Genomic DNA, 20169 nt, shown 5'->3' with positions numbered 1-20169 from the left:
TGTAGGTTGGTTTGGGTTTTATTTTTTTATAGTGTGCATCACAGGAACACTCTTTCCTCCCTACTGTGGCCTTCTGACCACATCGCTAGATATCAGCTTTGTAATAAACTCAGATATTTCACTGGAATAAAAAAAAAAAGATCCCCCTGACTGGCTGATTAGTGTGAAACATGAAATGTGGGCTTTGTCACCATTCTCTCTCAGGAAATGGAGATGTGTGTCTGATGATGGAGTGTCAGATAGCATGATATTGCATTTTCCCAGAAGCACCCAGGGAACCTGAAGACAACACTATAGTGCCTTTCACAACGGCAGACCTCATTGTGGGAAGCTGCTTTTATCTCAAATACAATCAGGTGGTTGTGGATAAAAATGTATGATCATTCATGCAGGAGACGAGTGTATCCATGTAGTCACACGTGCACACACTCACACACAAACATGCACTGTGTTTTCTTTTTTATTCATTGGCTATTCATACTGTATAAAATTTATAGATTTCCTATTTCTGCTCTCATTTCCTAGTTATCTTCGGGCACTCTGCAGCAGATATCCATCTGAGTGCACGCAGTAGTCTTAAGCAGGAACACACCTGAGCAATGGAGCAAACACAAGCGCAGTTGCACATGTGCATGAGCACATTCACACACCGATTTGCTTCGCAGGGTAGGCGTGGATTGAATACAGTGGAATCACATTATTGCTGATGTATGGTTTTTGCTTGGAGCAGTGCAGTTCTCCTTCCGCACACAAGCTTTATCAAAGTGGGAGAGATGAACTAGGCAGAAAAAAAGTAAAATGCAGGCAGGCTTTGTCTTCATTGTTGACATTTAATCAGCCCAAGGTACTGATTCTGTTGGAGGAAATCACTGCTATGTCAAAGGACGCCACCGCCAGTGCTTGTCTTATTTATGGGTTTAAGTAAACTAAAAATAGCAAGAGATAGATGTTGTGTCGTGTTGGCAGGTTTGCCTTGATTTTGTTTATTGAAGGAGCAGAAAAGAGATGGAGTTACGAGTGAAAGCTGCATGAAGCTTTTTATTTCTAGGAATTATGGGAAGCTGTAACTCTAGCAATACCAACAAGCCACAGGACTCAAAACAGTTGCAGTTCCCCCACTGCTGGACACGACGGGAGCTCAAGGCAAGGACATTTATGACTCGATCTGTAATAGTTTCACTCTTCTCTCATTCTAGTGCCAACAATCGAAGATTTCTCCATCTCGCCGTCCATTCCAAAGACCACCTCAGTAGTCACCACCACGGTTGTGTCCACTGGGAAGGGGCAGGGTGACACCACCGTAGCAGGAGCAGATCCCAGAGATGGGAGGGACCCGTTTGAAGAAAATCGTGGCTTAGGTACAGCAGAGCCCACAGTCCCTGAGCTGCCACCGACTCCCAGACGCTTCTGTGAGGCCACCAGGAGGAGAGCCATCGACTGGCCCCAAACCCACACTGGAAACACTGTGGACAGGCCCTGCCCCAAAGGGACCAGAGGTAAGCCCACCGTCTGTGTTTGACACATACTGATGGCATGTTGTAACTTCATGTAAAACAAAATGTTCTTTAAATTTACACTGTATTCTATAAATAATTGTACATTTTCTTTAATCTTTTTCCACCCACTGTTCTGCCTGTAGGATAGCACTATATATATATATATATATATATATATATATATATATAGAACATTCATGGAGTGCTAATACTTAATTAAATTTTAACATTTAATATGTAGCCTAGATAGATTCAACTATTTTCTCTAATTGTGGTATTTTTTTAAAACAACGCCATGTCATTACACAGGAGTTAATACTGGGGGTTTCCACATTGTTGGAAATTTGGTTACCGGTATTTGCTCCTGTCGAAAATTTTAGACAGGAAGATTGATACCGTTTTCATGTGTGTACGTCGGGAGCTTAGCTTAGCACAAAGACTGGAAACAGTGGTAAACAGCTAACTTAAAAGTCAATTTGTTTTCGTGGATGCATCTGTTGTAACTATTTCTTACAATGTTTTTATAAGTGAACTTTAGAGGACTTGCTAATAAGTGGGCTTCCCCCCCCTCCCCCGGCTCCCACTCTTTATGCTATGCTAAGCTAATCGTCTCCTGTTGAATTAAAAAAACACCATCTGTGGTGCAAAGTTATAATCAGCGTCATCTATATAACAGTAACGGCTGTTTCCATGGTGAAAAGTTTAATTAGCTCTGATGCTAACTTGTCAGTACGTTGCAGGTTAATAAGTTATTAACATTATTTGCATTCTTCACAAACTATCACTAAACCAGTTAATTTGTAGTTTTTATTTATAATATATTGTCATAAACACAAACTAAAACAGAAACACCAACACTTTAATCAGTGACCATGACTACTATAACAGTCAGATGACCAGCTGATCCCAGAGCTGTGTGGGAGAAACTATCTAATTAGTGCTGCTATGTAAATAGCTGCCAATGTTTGTAAATGACAGTCTCTCATTTTCTTCCAGCTATGGCCATCTTTCACACTTTACATTATGAAGCTGCTCAGACATTTGCTCCCGTGTAAGTGGAATATGGTCAGAAGTGGCATATTTCACAATGCAACATATTACCACTTCTTTTGTCAACAGGAATATATGGTCAATAGTACTTGATTGTATTAGCATGTAAATGTGTATATTCTTTTTTTCATCTTGTGTAACTGCAGCTATTTTTAATCCTCTTGGTTATTCACTGCTGAACACTGTAGGGGGTAAACAGGTATAGTGGGGTTTTTTTTCTGTTTCCATCAACGATCAAGTATTTCAAAGAGAGTCTTAGAATCACACTTTAAGAATACAAATGATCAGAGACAAAGCTTCAAAGATCCTGACAAAATATGTGAAAATAGCCCTGTTACTTAAGCTGAGCTTATATAGGTGTTAATGTGCTTTTTCCATCATTGCTTATATATACAGAGTCTATGACATTTTAGCTTAGGGGCATGTCAAATTTGAAACTATAATTAAGCATGATTAGAGCCTTTCATATCGCTGAAAATAGGTAACACGACTCTATTTTAATATAATGGCATAATGTATATTATTACTGTTTGTAGGTAATTTTAAAACCCATTTCTTCTTGCAATAAGAGTGCACTGAGAAAAAAAACAAACATGCTGTTGCCCACTCCCCCCTAACAGAAACAAACGAATACGATGAACAATTATATAAAAAGTTACAAAATAGAAAACTCTACCAAAGATCAGTCTCTACTAGTTGTCTTAATTACATTCAGACAGTATATCCACATTTAAAATCACTTCTCGAAGCGTACGAAGTCAACAGTGAGGGCAACATCGTACTGATGGCAGTTATACCAGTTGACAATGATACTCACACAGGAATCTCTCACAAGTTACCTTAACACACCATCACAGAGACTGACAGAACTGTCAAAATATAAAGAAGGGCTATTGGAGGATGAAAGCAGAAAAGAGACAATGTTTTGACTGTGGAGGTGAAAAGGGAATGAGTCTTGGATGTAATGTTGTCGCTGTTGTCAGTGAAGAGGCATTCATTAGGAGTTATCTTGCATTTTATTTAGACATGCATAGTATGGGAGCATATAAAATGTTTACAGATAATAACAAACCAGAGTCCATTGTTTTTTTCTGTCAGTTTTGTCCGAGCTATGTAGGAACCTGATAGTGTTTTAGTATTCCGTTTTGTTTTGTTCGTGCAGACTGCACAAAGCTTGAAGGCTTTCAAATTGTTTTGAAATGTTGTTCCTGCCGAACAGTTCGTTTCCTGCACCAGAGAGTCTGTATGAATGAAGGATCAGCAGGAGAAACTGTATTTGAGCAAGGTTTTGGCTTCCCTCCAACTGTTGTGTTTATTCTGTGGTACTGCAGGCATCGCCTCCTTCCTGTGCACTGTGGCAGGGACCTGGTGCTCCAAAGGCCCGGACCTCAGCAACTGCACCTCCCACTGGGTGACTCAAGTGGCACAAAAGGTAAAACAGGAATGTGTCAATTAGAAAATATAGCAGCAAACAAACATTTTACACAGCTCAAATCAAACATCTAGTGGCAGTGTTTGACCTTTTTGCTTGCTTGGTCTATTTTTATTCTTACAGCAGCAGAGAACTGATCATGGATATATATCATAAAAATACTCCATATACGTCAAGTGTAGCTAAAATACAGAATGGTAGCAGAAAGAAATGAGCTATCTAAAACATCAGGAGTAAATGCCAAGTTCTGCAGTCAGTTACTGAGAATCAAAGAGCCTGAGCTTCTTCCTTCACTGACTCTTGTGCTTTGATGTTCAACAGTCATGCAGGTAGAAATCTAATGTAGACGCAGAGATAACAGTTTCAGTAGCCTGAACGGACCATAATGCAAGGCCTTTTTCTCCTTCTGCATGCAGCAGGTTCAGACAGGGTGCTGGCAGTGGGCATTTTGGGAAATATAGACATGGCTAACAGAAGAACTGTGTCCTAATTCCATATTACTAATGGAATTAGGACATTAATTATACGCAGGTTTGGGAAAAGTCCCATTTTCTCAAAATGCACTGCACATATAGAAGGTACTCGCAGATGCAAAACATTTAAATACATTGTGGCTGGTGGTGAGACAGTTGACAATTGATGTCTGTGCTTGTATTGCTTCATTTCCTCTTAGTACAAAATGGAAAAGTACATTGATTTGTTGTACACTAACTGCAAAGGCATCACACCATGAACATTAGTATATACTGTATTAAAGTATTATGTAGAATGAAATTGGGTCACAGCTCACTCAAGGCAGGTTGGGTGCGCCAAAAAAGTAGAACACCTAATCATTATTGCAGAGTTTTGCTTTTTCTTTCTTTTCATAATGCTTATGTGTTGCAATTACGCTGTTATTCTCCCTGCTTAACATGCAGTCCCTGTGTTTACATGCAATAGATTATGACTCTGAGGTGTAAGTGGAATGCATTATTTCAGCTTCACATTGCAGAACCATCTCGGGCCTGCTTCGCTGACGCTTCACTGACACCCACGTTTTCTTCGTTGCTGTTTTTAGATCCGAAGTGGCGAAAACGCTGCTAATTTAGCCAATGAGCTGGCACGCCACACACAGGGCCCGGTATTTGCCGGGGACGTCAGCTCCTCAGTACGCCTGATGGAGCAGCTGGTGGATATCCTGGATGCTCAGCTGCAGGAGCTCAGGCCCAGCGAGAAAGACTCAGCTGGACGCAGCTTCAACAAGGTACCGTGAAAATTTCTGTCTGACCTAAAGTTTGTCCCCCTTTTGGCCCAACTCTGTCAGCATGACTCAGGACATTCATTAGCAGGACACCTACCAACACACACAAACACATGCACTTACTTACATGCACACACACACACATACACAGTCTGAGGTGAGGGGGCTAGGGAGGCAGGTCTAGCCCTGAGGGGAAGCTCATTCCTCTGCAGCTCCCTGGTAATTACTGGCTTTGGAAACACCGGCTCACCTGGCAGTTCTACCTTAAAGGAGCTAATGGCCATGAGCCCCCCACCAACACAAAGAATAACTCTTCATTGCTGACAAGTGTGGAACACTCCCCTGGAGTTTCTGCAGGCACCTGGCGGGAAAAGAGTAGGTCTAAGACGTACCTACATCTCTCAACTGCTGGCAGTCCCATGGAGAGATGACTGACAGTCTGAAAAATTACATCGTTATTCAGACTTTCTTGACAGCAGTTGCTCTGTAAACAAAGTGATTTGCACCAAAATGACGCCCGTCGTTTGTGCGCTAATGTTCAGACAGCTATATTGCAATTATCGCATTTGAAGATAAGAGCTAACAGGTTTCTCACTGCAGCGCTGATAGCGTTGCACTGAGTCCCATCAGAACAACAACACCGTGCGATTGGCTGATTACAAGCGACAATGACTGAAGTTTAAGGACCATAAAAGTAATATTTCAAGTTGCATTGTCTTCACATACACTTTTCATTACAGCTTACTATTCTGCTGTGTTTTTGATTATATGATTAATTTTGATCTACTCTTCCAATCAGCCATTGGTTTCCATTAATTTCTCAATTATATGAAAATCTATTAGCAGACTTGCTTGAGTTGTGGAATCCTTCATAGTGAACACCAAGTCTGCATACATTTTTTGTCAAGTTGCATTATTGCTGCTTACTAATGCATTTTAATTGTTTGACTTTTTTTCTTTTGCTGCTTTCAAGTGGTTATTTTAATTTTTAGTTTAGTTTAAATGTATTTATTTTTATTTTAAAACAACAATACTTACCTACCTACCTACCTATCTGCAGTCTTTTTTGTGCACATGGGTAACTAAAAAGCTGATTAGAAACCCAGTTACCTATATACATGACCAAGAAATCAGTTTCTTCCGAACCTGGAAATCAGGTTTGCCCTGATTCTCCTGCCCTGATTATGGAAACTGTCTTTCTCGTTTACATGACCGAGAAATCAGGTCACTGCAGAAAGCTGCAACTGTATATGCATGTAAATGCACATACAACTGGAGCGAGTTTCAAGAGTCTGCCAAAGGATTTTCGTGTCATACAGAAGTAAATGAAAGCCAATGGGTGCTTATAATGAAAGGAAAAATCCATCTGGAAATTCAAAACTACACAGCATGCATTAGAAAATGAACAGCAAAATACGTGATTTGTATTCAAGAAGTTAACATATACAAAAATCCTGGTATGGTCCTTAGAAGATCAGTGCAGCCCCTTCCCATAAATCAGAGTAAATGGCGGTATCCATGGGAGCAATCTTGTCTCAGCTAAAGAAAAACTTTGGTTTCCTGTGTGCGTTTCCAAGAGGTATTTATGATGTGGAGGCTGTAATCTGGATACAAAGAACATTTTATCTCTTTGTTTTCCACTTCTGTGTGAGAGCTACAGTATGTGATTTTCTCCAGTTCGACTCAATTAGGAGGAGAAGGCGACTTATTTAATGCCAAGAGACCAACAAAGGTTTTTTTTAAAAAGAGCTAGTGCTATATTATTCTCTCCATACCATGAAATACAAATGACCTCATCCCACATTGTTTATCTGCTCAATGTATTTTAAAGCATCACTAATGGGGAGCATCAGGATCTAGTCTCAGCACTTTTTTCTCTATGCTGCTGTGCATTTCTCATCTCTTCCCCTCCCTATTATGTGATTCATATTCATATTTAGAATTCACACCACACAACACTGTGTTCACACAGCATTCAGAGCTGTTGCATCACTTTAAGGGTTATAGTTCATGGACCTGTGCCTTTTCTTCTTTTCACAAGTTCTGTAATTTATGGTAAGTGGCATGATTTAATGCTTCCTGTTTTCTTACGATCTGTCTTTTGTGCTTGATCCTCTTGTTGTGTGGAAAAGCTTCAAAAAAGAGAGAAGACATGCAGGGCGTATATGAAGGTATATAACTACCACTGTAGGTTTTCCATGTTGCTTTTTTATCCCTGATCCCTAACGCCTGACCAGCAGCATGCGGCACTGTCTGTCTCTATGTGTGTCTGGTGACCCGCTTGTATCAGATATGGCTGCCTCCTCTTCTGTCCATCTGAGGATACCACCGTCAATATCACTCCGTCTTTGTCCCGTATTCCCTCCACCGTGTGCTATCCCTCGTACATCTTTCTTTCATTTGTCTCCTTCTTTTCTCCCCCCCCCAACTCGTTCTCTCTCTCTTCATCTCTCTTGTCGGCTTTTCATACGTTGTGTGAATAATTGCCTTCCCATGGTCGTAATTGCACCTCCCTGTCAGCTAGAAGTGTGATCAAAGTGGCAGTGTGCTCAATTTTCACTTGCTTACATTGTACAATTTCTAGTCTTCCTTGTCCCCTTAGCAAAAAAAAAAACAACCCTCCCCTCCTGCTGCAGTTGTGTTTTATCTGTGATATTAATTTCTGAACCCATTAATATGTTTGTGTTCCATTCTGATTTTTTGGTCTCTCCCGCAGACGTTTTGCCATTCATGTGTTGTGGCAGGATTTATTTCCTTGAGAAGGTTCTGCTGGAAGACAAGGGCATGGTGTAAACAGTCAGAGGAGATGCCTTGCATGGCGCAATACAAAAGATCTGATTTTGTATGTCTCAGTGGCTCAGGGACCTTCCTATCAGTGTGGGTTGTTTTTACTTGAGGTCTCATTTTACTGAGAGAAAAGAGGGATGCATTTCCCTCAACTGATTTTGAAATGTGGTTTTAGAGGTGCCCGCGGCATGAGTATAGATGGCGATGTCCGCCAGTCTGTCAGTAGACCACTTTGGTTTAGGCTGAAATTTGTTGGGTGGATTGCGATGAGATTTAGTTTTTTGTTGTGCCCAGAAGATGAATCCCAATTACTTTTCCTTTGCCACCATTTTTGTTTTAAACGAGTACTCTGCAGATTACATGCTGTTTTAAAAAAAATCTAAATCAGTGCAGCAAGACCATAAATATCATTGTATTCATTCCATGCATTCTTCTTCCTTGTCAAAACCTGGTGCCTCATTTACCCACAATGCAAATCTACTCACATTTCAAAGTAGAGGCTAATGCAGTGTCAAGCTGCAAGTCTACAGAGGTCTGGTGGTAACTAAGCTCACTTCTTTCGAAAACCACACCGATGGTTTTTTAAATTTCCAAATTTGCGTTTTTTTGCGAGTCTCGGGGGCTACCATAGTTTCTCCTGCATGCTTGAAACAGGAGGGGGAGGCGAGGGGGTTGTAATCTGCAACTTTACCGCTAGATGTCTCTAAATTCTACACACTGCTCCTTTTTAAGATAAGGAAGGAAGGAAGGGAATTCTTGTGAAATTGCTCAAAAGTTCAGAGCTTGCATGGCTGCTAGCTTGTTTTTGTGTCGCCGCTGTAGCTCTTGAGGTCGGCGCTGTTTGAGTGCTCGCCGAGCTCTCGTCACGTGATTCTTTTCTCTAGCTATAACGAGCCATGGGGGCTCCACTGGTAGCACCCCTGTGATTTGTAAAGTGACCTCCACCCAAGCGAGAATTAAAGAGGATTCAATCAGAACACAGATCCTTCCTGTGCTACACAAATTAGAGGCAGACGACTTTTTTTCCCCCCCTTTTGGATTTCATGGGTCCTTTGAGGATGGCTCACTGGGGGGGTGGACCATTTAGTGTCTGTCTGGTTATAATGGCTCCGACCCTGTAATAGCCACTACTCTCTCTCACAAGCAGACGCACACATACACACACTTAACTCCCATCATAGTCACAGCTCGCAAGCTTCTAGTTGGCTGCAAGGTCAGGGCCACAGAGATTGATTTCTATGCTTCGGCCTGAGATATAAAGACACGCTGAGAGCCCTGTGTCTGGATACAGTCATCATTGCTGTGGTTAATATGAGCTCAGTGGTTAAATGTTGCGGTTAATCACATATTGGTGCAGACTTTGGTTGATCCCCTTTCTTGTTATTCCAGGCAAACGGATAATCCTGTCTGTGGTCAATTAGTGTTTTGGATAATCACAGCTGTGACTAATTGGTACAGTGAGCAAGGGCTTGTTGTGGTTAATTACCGTTATTGTGGTGGGCCTTGCTGTGGTTAATGGCACCTATGGTTAAATTGTCACTCTGATTTATCACACCAAAGGTTGCTCTTGATTCTGAATCTGGGATTTCAAGAAAGTTGGCGATGTTGTGGTTGATTGTGTCAGGCAGGAGGGATGAACTCACCCTGCCAGGGTCAAAGGAAACTCTTGTTTTATCAACATATGATACTTGTGTGGGTTTTGTGGAATGTTTTGCTTCCTTACTGCTTATCAGAAAGCAGGAAATGAAAGGATTGCTATTGAAAACAAGCAGAAATTTCCCCCAGTGTTGACTCAGACTGCCACTCTGGACATGGATTTCATGATAATGCCCATTTTCCTCCAGGAGAATAGTATTCAAGGCCATTATGGGCAGATCCTGTTAAGGAAATAGGACTATTGTTCATGATAATTGTTCTTTTGGAAAATTGCTCTTTAAAACCAGGAATTTAGAATTGTGGACAGCTTCATTCAGTGAAGGGAAAGAAAACATTTGGTTTGTATTTCTTTTTCCCTAAAGCGTTTCTACATTATTCAGTAAAGGAATTGGTCCAACAGAGGCTTCCTCAGATTAGGCCTATTTTTTGTAAACAGAATATTCAATAATACATACTACATTTTTAATAATCATTATTATTTTAGTTACCCTTGACTTCCTTGAACCCTTGTGTCTTCAGTCAGAGTGATCTTGATATTTGAGTTTCAGTCGTTGTTGTTGCTGTCACTGTTGGCCATGCATGCCCTTTTTATCATTTGCTGCCCAGTCCCCACTCATTGTTATTAAACTGAAGTTATGATGGGGGGGGGGAAACAGCAAGCTGACATTTCACTTGTCTCCATGGATACAGGCAATTGTGGACACTGTTGACAACCTCCTGAGGCCAGAAGCCCTCAAATCCTGGAAAGACATGAATTCCACAGAACAAAGTCACGCCGCCACAATGCTACTGGATACACTGGAGGAAGGGGCCTTTGTCCTCGCAGAAAATCTGATCGAGCCAGCAATCGTAAAAGTGCCTGCAGAGAATATCAGTAAGTTCCTCTCCAATAACTGTAAGACAGATGAAACTGTATGTTCACATCTGTCACTTGCAATTTATGATGCTCATGGTTGTTTTTCTTTCTGGCTGTGCACCACCTCTCAGTAAAATTGTTTTAAACTAAGTGGTAACATTTTCTTCAGGGGGATTTTTAAAAAAAAATGTTTTATTCCTCCAGGAAAATCTAATTTTAAAAACATCTTGCTGACGTCACAAAAAAAGACTTGACTCCAAAAACACAAGCAAATGTGTCCTCAGAGGCAGTTTATTAGCAACATGATCTCATTCATTTAAGTCACCTTTGTGCAGTGAACTGTCATATTTCTACTCGTAGCTCTTTGTTGCTATGGTTATGGTCTCCGACTCACCCTTTTTGTCTTATACCTCACTGATTTTTAATCTTTTTCTTGTGTAGAAAAGTCACCTCATTGAAGGTGCGCTGCAAGATGAACTGTCCAGACCTCTGGGGGAAAACAATGAAACCAATTGAATGGCATTGTTCCATTCACACAGCACTCTATCTGTTCTCTCCAGGCCTTTCCCATTAAGTGGTAGTTAGCTAAGCTGATAAGGAATAGTTGCTCTGTCTCTAATATAAGCACTGATTAATACATTGTGTAATATGCTGTGTATTGGCTACTTAATCACCGGATTGAGGCAGTTTTTATGAGTTTGTCACATTTTGCTTATCTGTGCAATAGAGATAATATTCCAGTGGAGAAACATAAATACAGCCATATTAAGAACCCCACAACCTCCGAGAACAGCTTACCTGACCTCCTGCGAAGAGTTGAAAAAAATGCGAAAATGATTGTTGCTCCTAATTAGCAGTTTGCCGAAGCCCAAGTGGCACCTTCAGGCGAGCATCAAGGGCAAGGCGAGGGGAAAGGGAGGGAGAGCGAAAAGAGAGCTAAAAAACCAGACAGAGGAGGAGAGCAACCACAGAACAATTCCTCATCTCCGTCTGTCAGAAGCCATCTATCTGAGGAAGTGAGGCCGTTTCTGATGGGAGGGAGTGTGCTGATACGTGTGTCCTCCTGACCCTTCAGTAATTTCACACATCAAAGGGAGCACCACCCGGCAGCTGGCATACCGGAGAGAGGGGCTGCAGGAATTTGGAGGATTTTCAGAGATTTGCTCGTCGAGCCCTGAGTTATCTGAACCCACAGGGGAAAGAAAAAGTAAAAGTAAAAGCTCAATGATATTTTTGATCCTATGAATATTTGACATTCATGCTGCACTAGGCTGTGTGCTTGCATTTGCTCATCCTCTATCGCCGCCCTTGTTGTTATTTTTTCTTTTGCTCTTGCCTCGGAGGCTTTCACAATGCCAGCTAACAGCTTAGTGACATGGTTTTTTTTTATAAGTAAATGAGACTCTACGGGTTCTTGCCAATAAGATTTGATTCTGTTACGGGCACAATGAACCTCGAGTATTTACACATTCTCCTGCTGGGCCTCAACCGTAGAGCTCTACTAAACAACATGTTGCCTATGAGTAATACGTTTCTCCCTTTCTGTCTCTCTCTCTCTCCCCCATCATCTCCTTCCATCTCGCAGTGTTGGATGTGTACGTGTTAAGCACTGATGGCCAGGTGCAAGACTTCAGGTTTCCTCAGACAAGCAAGGGTGGAGCGTCCCTTCAGCTTTCCTCCAACACAGTCAAAGTCAACAGCAAAAATGGTGAGACAAATATAATTGCTGCTGAAGCATTACATCATGGTTAAGTTTGAGTTTTATTTGTTTTTTTTTACCTTTTTGAGTTGTTTCAGCAGTTAAGCAAGTGAAGTAAAATCTGTTTTGCTTTCTTACCAAGAGTTAGAAGAAAACATCGATACCACTCTCATATCTGTAACTATAGAACTAAAGGCGTGAGGTGATTAGCTAAGCTTAGCATAAAGACTGGGAATAAGGGGAAACAGCTAGCATGTTTCTGTCCAAAGTTCAACTATACGCCTACCAACAGCTCTAAAGCCTGCTAATTAACACAATGTATTTGTTTGCTATAAAGCAACAAGTTGTTCTTTTAAGGGAGCTCCTGGAATAATTGAGAACAACAGTTTCTGTGGCTTAGAATTAAGATCACAACTTTCCCTCAAGATTCTGGTGCATGTCATTAAAATCTGTCGAAATATCTTGTTTTAACCATTTGCGTCCATCCATGTCCTTTGGTAGAAAAACACCCTTTACAGCTATCTCCTTCAGCAGATAACAACTTGTTAATAAGTCTATGGACATGAGCAGCAATGAGTTGTTTTTATCACTTTTGTTTCTACAGATTGAACAACTGGGATGTAACTTAAATAGTAAGCTTTTGAGGTCCTGGTAGGCAGACTTTGGATAGAGCAAGGCTAGCTGTTTCCCCCTGTTTTCAGTCTTTTTGCTAAACTAAGCAACTCATCTGCTGGCTATAACTTAATATTTACGCACATAGTGAGAGCGGTATCAACTTCTCATCTAACTCTTAGCCAGAAAGCAAACAATCGTTTCTCCCATTATATGAAACTATCCTTTTATGGTTTGGTACGTTCATTCAACATCAATAAATGAATGTATCTCTATTCAGTGAAGAGATCATTTGTACTTTGCTATAGTGATTTATGCCCCCTGTGTATGTCTAATGTTTTATTATTGCCGGTTGCAGGTGTAGCCAAGCTGGTGTTTGTGCTCTACAAACACCTGGGTCAGTTCCTCAGCACTGAGAACGCCACACTGAGGGGAATCGGGGACCCGAACAAACGCAACCTCTCCCTCACCGTCAACTCCCACATCCTGTCAGCTTCGATAACCAAGGAGTCCAGCCGTGTGTTTGTGGCCGACCCGGTGATCTTCACACTGGAGCACCTGGATGTAAGCCTCCTCCGAGACTCCCCCAGATAACACTACAGAATTGGGTTGTTAAAATACTAAAATCGCTGCACAGCATTTTGCGATGAAGGGCAAATGCAGCGCTTTGACGTATCATTGTTGTAGAATAACTGCTGGGAGTTAAGAGGAAGTATCTATACTATGCTAGTGTGTCATTGTTGGTGATTAGCACTCAAGTTTTCTTCTGTGATGTATTTTTCCTTGTGCTTGGAAGCTGCCATAGCAACCCCTCTCACATCTCAACTTATCAAGTTTCAGTTTTACTTCTTTGTTTGGATCTCCTTCATCCCTTTTCTTTGAAAAAGTAAATTGGATAATTGCAGATGTTAAAAGCGTAAAACAAGCACATATAAACACAGTCCACACACGAGGTACATTGACTGTCTGTTTCTTACAGTTATGAAATATACAAGGTGGGTTTGTGTACAATCATGCATATTGCAGCGCATGTTCATATATGTTTAATCATTTTTTCTCTCTGTGTTTGTGTTTTGTAGAAAGAGCACTACTACAATCCCAACTGTTCCTTCTGGAATTATTCAGAGCGGAGCATGATGGGATACTGGTCCACTCAGGGCTGTAAACTGCTGGAAACCAACAAGAGCCACACCACTTGCTCCTGCAGTCACTTGACCAACTTCGCCATCCTCATGGCTCACCGGGGAAATGTGGTAAGTGGCCCTCTCCATGTGGTTTGCACGAGCTATTTTTCTGTCTCAGTTAGTTTCTCTTCCGTCTCGCTGATAGATTTGTGCACACACGGCAAGAACAAGAATGGCATTTCAGTGGAGATAATTAGATTATTGCTGGAGGAGAAGGTAAGGGGCGGGGGGAGGAGGGGTGGAGGGGAGAGGTGGAGAAAAGGAAGCGGGCTGTCACTTTAAAAGAGCGAGATTGTGGATCAGGATAGGAGGTGCCATACCATTATCAGAAGTAATTATATTTTACCTATGGTCCGTGTCTAATATTCCTCCATGCATATGTTCCTGAGAATCATGGGAAACAGTATAACCTCAGCTTTTACTTATGTTTCCACCCCTCTTGAAGTGGTGTAGGATCCATTTGGTCGCAAAATGCAATTACAATCCAATTACATGATAAATAGCATGTGTAGCAAGGACCTAGCCAGTAATAAATGTGGAGGATAAGTTTGTGGTTCATTTAATAACACGTCCCAACTCATGAACTCTGTCCCTGTCATCTGTCTTAACCTCAACCTTAACCACAGCTTGAAACCACAGGCCCGAGGCTGGGCTTAGCCTCACACCAATTCCCCACACATCACCTCAACTGCAACTTCTGCCCTCAATAAAATTACAAATATCACAGGAAGAATTGCCTCACTTTCAGGCCACCATGTCCTTGAGAGAGATTTTGTATGGTCAAGTCTGCTATTTTCACATTTGCCTGGTGCCCATCTTGAAACATGCTCAGTTTTAGATTTTCTGAAACACAGCGTGATTTGACCTCAAAAAGAGAGCCCACATGTGAACGTCACATCACACAGTCGCTGTTCTTTGTGGTAGTTTTTTAACTGATGTCACTTTCTGCAAAATGGGCCCCATAATGTGATCTAAGCATGTTCAGTTTAAGTGCCGAATGTCATCAGCTACCATCAGGTTAAAGGATAGATTCACTCATTTCTGTCTTGAGACAATATTCACAAGCCCATATGGGTATTGAATCATTTTTCACTTGCTGTGATTTCATTTCATTTAAAAAATCTAAAAATTTAAAAAATACCTAATGTTCTTTCAATGCGAATCTTTTCAGTGATGGAGGACAGAATTCACAGTCCTTGTTTTGTGCAAAAATGCATTCTAGAGTTTGTCTGACGCTAATATGAGGCATCAATAGTTTTGAGTTAGACAAATAAAGCAGATATATTCTAAAGTTAATGTATTTTTTGTAGAAAGTTCCTTCCTTTTGTTACTATTCCTCCACTGCTGCTCAACAGGGAAACACTGTCTGTGGAAACACAAAATCACTGTCTGTGGAAACACAAAGAAGGCTTTGTACTAAAAAGACCGAAGTTTGGAAGATATCTACTTGATTTGTCTAACTCAGACTGCTGAAGCCTTGTATTGGCTTCAAATACACATTGCTGCATAGAACAGGGACTGTGGATTTTGTCCCACAACTCTTCCATTAAAAGAGCAGTAGGAAGGGACGTTTTATGGCCAACATGAATGTGAATTTTGTTTTAAGACAGACTTGAAAGACTGTGAATCTATCCTTTAAGGACTGCACTGCTTAGAAATAGCAATTTTCATTATAACATTTTATATGCATCGAGGTTTACATCAGGTCAGTGTTTGCACCTTGGCAAATATAGCTACATGTGCGTAAATGCCACCAATCATGACAAAAAAGTGTGGAGTTGAAGGTCACACTGTCATGTCTGTTTCTCTGTAGGGGGAGGGGAGCGTCCACGAGCTTCTTCTTACCGTCATCACACGGATGGGTATCGCCGTGTCTCTCGTCTGCCTCGCCATCAGCCTCTTCACCTTCTGCTTCTTCAGAGGTCTGCAGAGTGACCGCAACACCATCCACAAAAACCTCTGCCTCAACCTCTTTATCGGCGAGCTCGTCTACCTCGTGGGCATCAACATGACGGAACCAAAGGTACCGTGGAAATTGTACCGCAGAGAGTTTTGACTTTCATGCTACTGATTAATTGGCTCATCTGCTGCAATTAACCTTTAAACACCTTTCTTAAATGTTCCTTTAAGTGGCTTTACAGTTAGCAAAAAAGAAAATCCACATTAGATTATAATACCACATATCTGATCTGTTTCTGCAGCACTTTTACAATGCTGAATTTTGAGTGAAATAATAAAACTCAGGATGATGTTTTATGTTTTTTTTAATGGCTGCACCATCTAGAAGAGATATTCTAGGCATGATTTTATACATAGTGTTCCTGCATCTATTCTATCTTTGGAAACTTTCACTAAAACTGAAAAAAAAGTTCCATCACTCTGAACAAAGCTTAGTTTCACAGTCTGCATTTTAACAGTAAGCCCATATTGTACATTTTTTGCAACAAGAATAACTAAGAATGGATGCCTTTGTATAATATTGGATGCTGTTTGCTGGCTAGTGATTTACTAGTGATTAACTTATTTATTGAATGCTTATGGGATCAGTACCATTTAGGGTAGGGAGATACACATTCTCAGATTCTCAGTGTTTTTACTCTTTAGTCCAACATTAACATTCTGACCAAATATGCATTTTCACAAATAATTAACTATAACCTCATTCATAAATTCTTCCGTTGGTGATGAAATAGATAAGTTGTGTTTGACCAGATATCCGTCTTTCTCTAAGCTAAGCTCTAAGCTTTAGAAATGTTTTAATAACATTTTGGGCCACTTAGGGCGCAACACACATTTGCATTTTTACACATCCAATTTTCATTTGGAGCAGTATTTCTGCCCACCTGATGAACATGAAGTCAATATTAACTCTTTTTTTAGCTCTGATTTTGTCTCTCCTGAGGGAAATATCTGTCTGGAATCTAAATGCTCCACTATAATCACCAGCTAGTAACTAGGTTTATCTGTGTTCAAGGCAGGCAGTGAATGTTTGGGTCTATCAAATGTTTTTTGCTGAAAATAGCTGCCTGCTGGAACTGGAAACCAAAACAATAATGTTGAAGGCCATAAAACCTAAAATATTGAGCTGAGAATTATTAAACTAAAATATTGATGCTAAAAAGCTCAAGTGACCCCTTTTGTATTACATGTAGTCATTTGATTTAATCAAAAATATTGATTCGAGCAGCTTTAAGCAGGGCCAGTACTTGATCCCATGGACGCTCTAATCTAGCAAAGCTGAGCTAATGTCACCGGCCATTTTTAAACTCTAAACTAAAGCATAAAACAGTTTGTAATAGTAGTAATAAAAAGTCATTCTGAGTAACTAGGAAATGACATATTTAACTAACCCCAAATTATCTCTCTAACGACCCTTTTACCTTTGTGTGTAATGTCTGCATGTGTCTTCTCTCAGCTGGTGTGCTCCATCATCGCCGGCGTTCTCCACTTCTGCTTCCTGGCTGCATTCGCCTGGATGTGTCTGGAGGGCGTGCAGCTGTACCTCATGCTGGTCGAGGTGTTTGAGAGCGAGTTCTCGCGCAGGAAGTACTACTACGTCTCTGGGTACCTCATCCCGGCTGTGGTGGTGGGCATCTCGGCAGCCATCGACTACAGAAGCTACGGCACACAGCGGGCGTGAGTGTGGCATCTCTGCAGAGAGTCTTCTTTTGTGGAATAAAAAAAATTAGGAGTATTAGTCCTCCCTTCTCCCGACCAAGACAGACCCACACAGCATGCATGTATGTGCTAATGATAGTAATATCACAAAGAGTAGTCCACCTCTGCCCCCTGGTAAATTTACACCCCGTCACTGCTAAAAGAAGAGGCTGTGAGCAAAGCCGCAACATTAATGAATGTGCTCGCTGGCTGCACTGGCCTGCTGGGTTTTTATTCTTTGCATGTGGATAATTGCCGGCCTTGTCAGTTAAAAGTTTATGCACTTCTCTGCTGGTCTTCATCCAAGCAGCAAGCTTTATGATTTGTAAGACTGCAAACCTCTAATTTATGGGATTTAAGTAAACTCCATTTTTATTGCTGTAGTCTTCACTTCATTTCTGTTTCCCGGTGATAAACACAGACGGAGGTGCAATTCATTCTTGAACCTTCTACAATACATTGTTTACTGTTCAGAGTCTTAGGTACACAGTCCGACATCCCACATTTGTAGACATTTGCAGACTGTGAAGTCATGAGTCCAATAACCACTAGCTTTCAGACTGCAGCTTCTCATGGCACGAGGCCAACACTCCCTCAAGGTCGGGTTTTCTTCTCTGTGGTCAGAGGAGTCTCTCTATTCTGTTGCTGTGGCCTATCATCCAGCCAGCCCTGCTGGGCCCTGATCGATGAGACACAACTTTGTTTTGGCAATGAGATGATTTAATGAACTGAGTATCACCTTTTGCACCTCGTAGATGCTGGCTGAGGGTGGATAACCATTTCATATGGAGCTTCATCGGACCTGTAACCGTCATAATTGTGGTAAGTTGTGATTTTGTGCACGTGTGATAACTTCTTAATATTTTTATTATTTTTTTATTTTTTCAAAGAAAAGCTTTGAAAACTGTTTATAGATTTTCCCTCTCTCTGTGCTGGCAGCCTCTTAGCTCTGCTTTCTCCGATCAATTTGCATGAAAGGAAAGTGGTCCCATTATAGCTGACATGAGGACATCAGTGTCCACTCAGCTATGAAATCCTCTGAAATCAGAACTGGTGAGCGGCAACAACTTAAAGCTGTTTGGTCTTTGCTGTACATCTAGAGAATACTCCCCTCCTGCAATCAGGAGGAGAAATCGTCTCAGGCATGAAGGTCATTTGCTCAGTGGGAAAACAAGGGTGATAGTGGCAGGGGGCGGTGGGGGCGAGTTTGGGGGGTGAACATGGAAGTAATGAATGGGTGGGCCAGACAACCATTACCACAGCTCATATCCCTGCTGAGGATCATGACACATCCCCAGCCAATCCCAGCACACGGACATCTCCATCTTCACCTTTTAATATTTCATGTGGTGCGCTGGGTGTTCACAATGCACACAGCCACACACACACACACACACACACACACATACACAACATGCACATACATGCATGCAGGAATGCATGCACACAGCCCTAAACAAACACACTGCATATCCATATAGGTGCATAGTTTAACACACAATGTAAATCTGTCTATAGGCTGTAAATACATGTAAAACCCGGAGAATTGCTGCGTCTGCAACACTGGGTTTTTTGCGCTGTATTTGGCAGAGAAGCCAGAAACCTGAATATTGTAGAGGACAGTCCCTTGGAGACCAGGCATGGGGTAGGGGGAGTCCATATGTAGTTTGCCTCAGCTTTCTGCTGAGTGCCTGCCTGCCTCCTCGCCTTGCTGTCCGTCTGTCTGTCTATGTGTCTCATCGGATCTGTGTCATCTCTTGCGGCTGCGTTAAATGCATCTCCAGCCACTCGACTCATGCGGACGTAAATTGGCCCCAGTGGCTGGGAGACAAAACTCAGTGTTACTCTAAGCTGTGATCTAAAAGCCTCTTTCTGTCTTCTTAGTCACCCCTTTTCTTCCGTCTTTCACTGCTGGTTTCCATCTGCTCTCCACTCGCACTCTTGTTGTTTCCGTTTAAAGACAGAAGAAAATGAGGTATTTGATAAACTGAGAACACTACATTGAGCTCATTCTGCTTTGTTTTCTTGCCAGCTCATGTTTTTGTCGTTTTATTTTCCTTCATGTACAGTAGATTGGTCACGCTTTCAAAACGCTTGCTCGGAGCAGATATGGGATAGAAGTTTTTAATAACATAAAAATCCGGATATATACTTGTTTTTCATTGAATATTTACAGAAGAGCATTTCAAAGGTTTAATATGGTATGGAGCCAAATTGAAGCACATCTCCTCTCTTTCCCTCGGTGGCCACGGGCCCTCCAGTGCTTACAGAGAGACATCCTGAGAGCATGGAAACCTTTCTGGATGTATGGCTTGAATCACTTAAATGTTTTTCCTGGCTTCAGTAAAAATTGTTTCTAAAATATGGCACTCAATTCGGTTCTTTCCTCTCTGTATGTTTCTGGTGCTTTGTTCAGCGGTACATCAGATCTGTTTGGACTTCAACAGATATACATTCTCATATTCAATGAGGATTTGCACTTTGGGATTGAATATAATGT

At 41.4% G+C, this 20169-nt stretch overlaps 1 protein-coding gene across 15 annotated transcripts in view; it reads left to right on the top strand.

Annotated features, from left to right (window-relative positions):
* The window catches only part of LOC127369228 (adhesion G protein-coupled receptor L2), a 128512-nt gene that overhangs the window by 96148 nt on the left and 12195 nt on the right, over positions 1 to 20169 (top strand). For 13 of the 15 annotated variants that reach the window (XM_051410367.1, XM_051410382.1, XM_051410372.1 and 10 more), the window contains 11 exons: positions 1197 to 1496; positions 3878 to 3978; positions 5036 to 5221; positions 7351 to 7389; positions 10352 to 10535; positions 12103 to 12225; positions 13187 to 13392; positions 13908 to 14081; positions 15826 to 16035; positions 17428 to 17648; positions 18425 to 18491. In XM_051410367.1, the coding sequence (XP_051266327.1) occupies positions 1197 to 1496; positions 3878 to 3978; positions 5036 to 5221; positions 7351 to 7389; positions 10352 to 10535; positions 12103 to 12225; positions 13187 to 13392; positions 13908 to 14081; positions 15826 to 16035; positions 17428 to 17648; positions 18425 to 18491 (1811 nt within the window). The remainder of the gene's footprint in view (positions 1 to 1196; positions 1497 to 3877; positions 3979 to 5035; positions 5222 to 7350; positions 7390 to 10351; positions 10536 to 12102; positions 12226 to 13186; positions 13393 to 13907; positions 14082 to 15825; positions 16036 to 17427; positions 17649 to 18424; positions 18492 to 20169) is intronic. The other 2 variants (XM_051410425.1, XM_051410404.1) reach the window with 1 other exon arrangement.

Source organism: Dicentrarchus labrax, unplaced genomic scaffold, assembly GCF_905237075.1.
Source record: "Dicentrarchus labrax unplaced genomic scaffold, dlabrax2021, whole genome shotgun sequence".
Classification (NCBI taxonomy): Eukaryota; Metazoa; Chordata; class Actinopteri; family Moronidae; genus Dicentrarchus; species Dicentrarchus labrax.
Note: the sequence above shows the minus strand (reverse complement) of the source record. Positions and strands in the feature narration are given on the sequence as shown.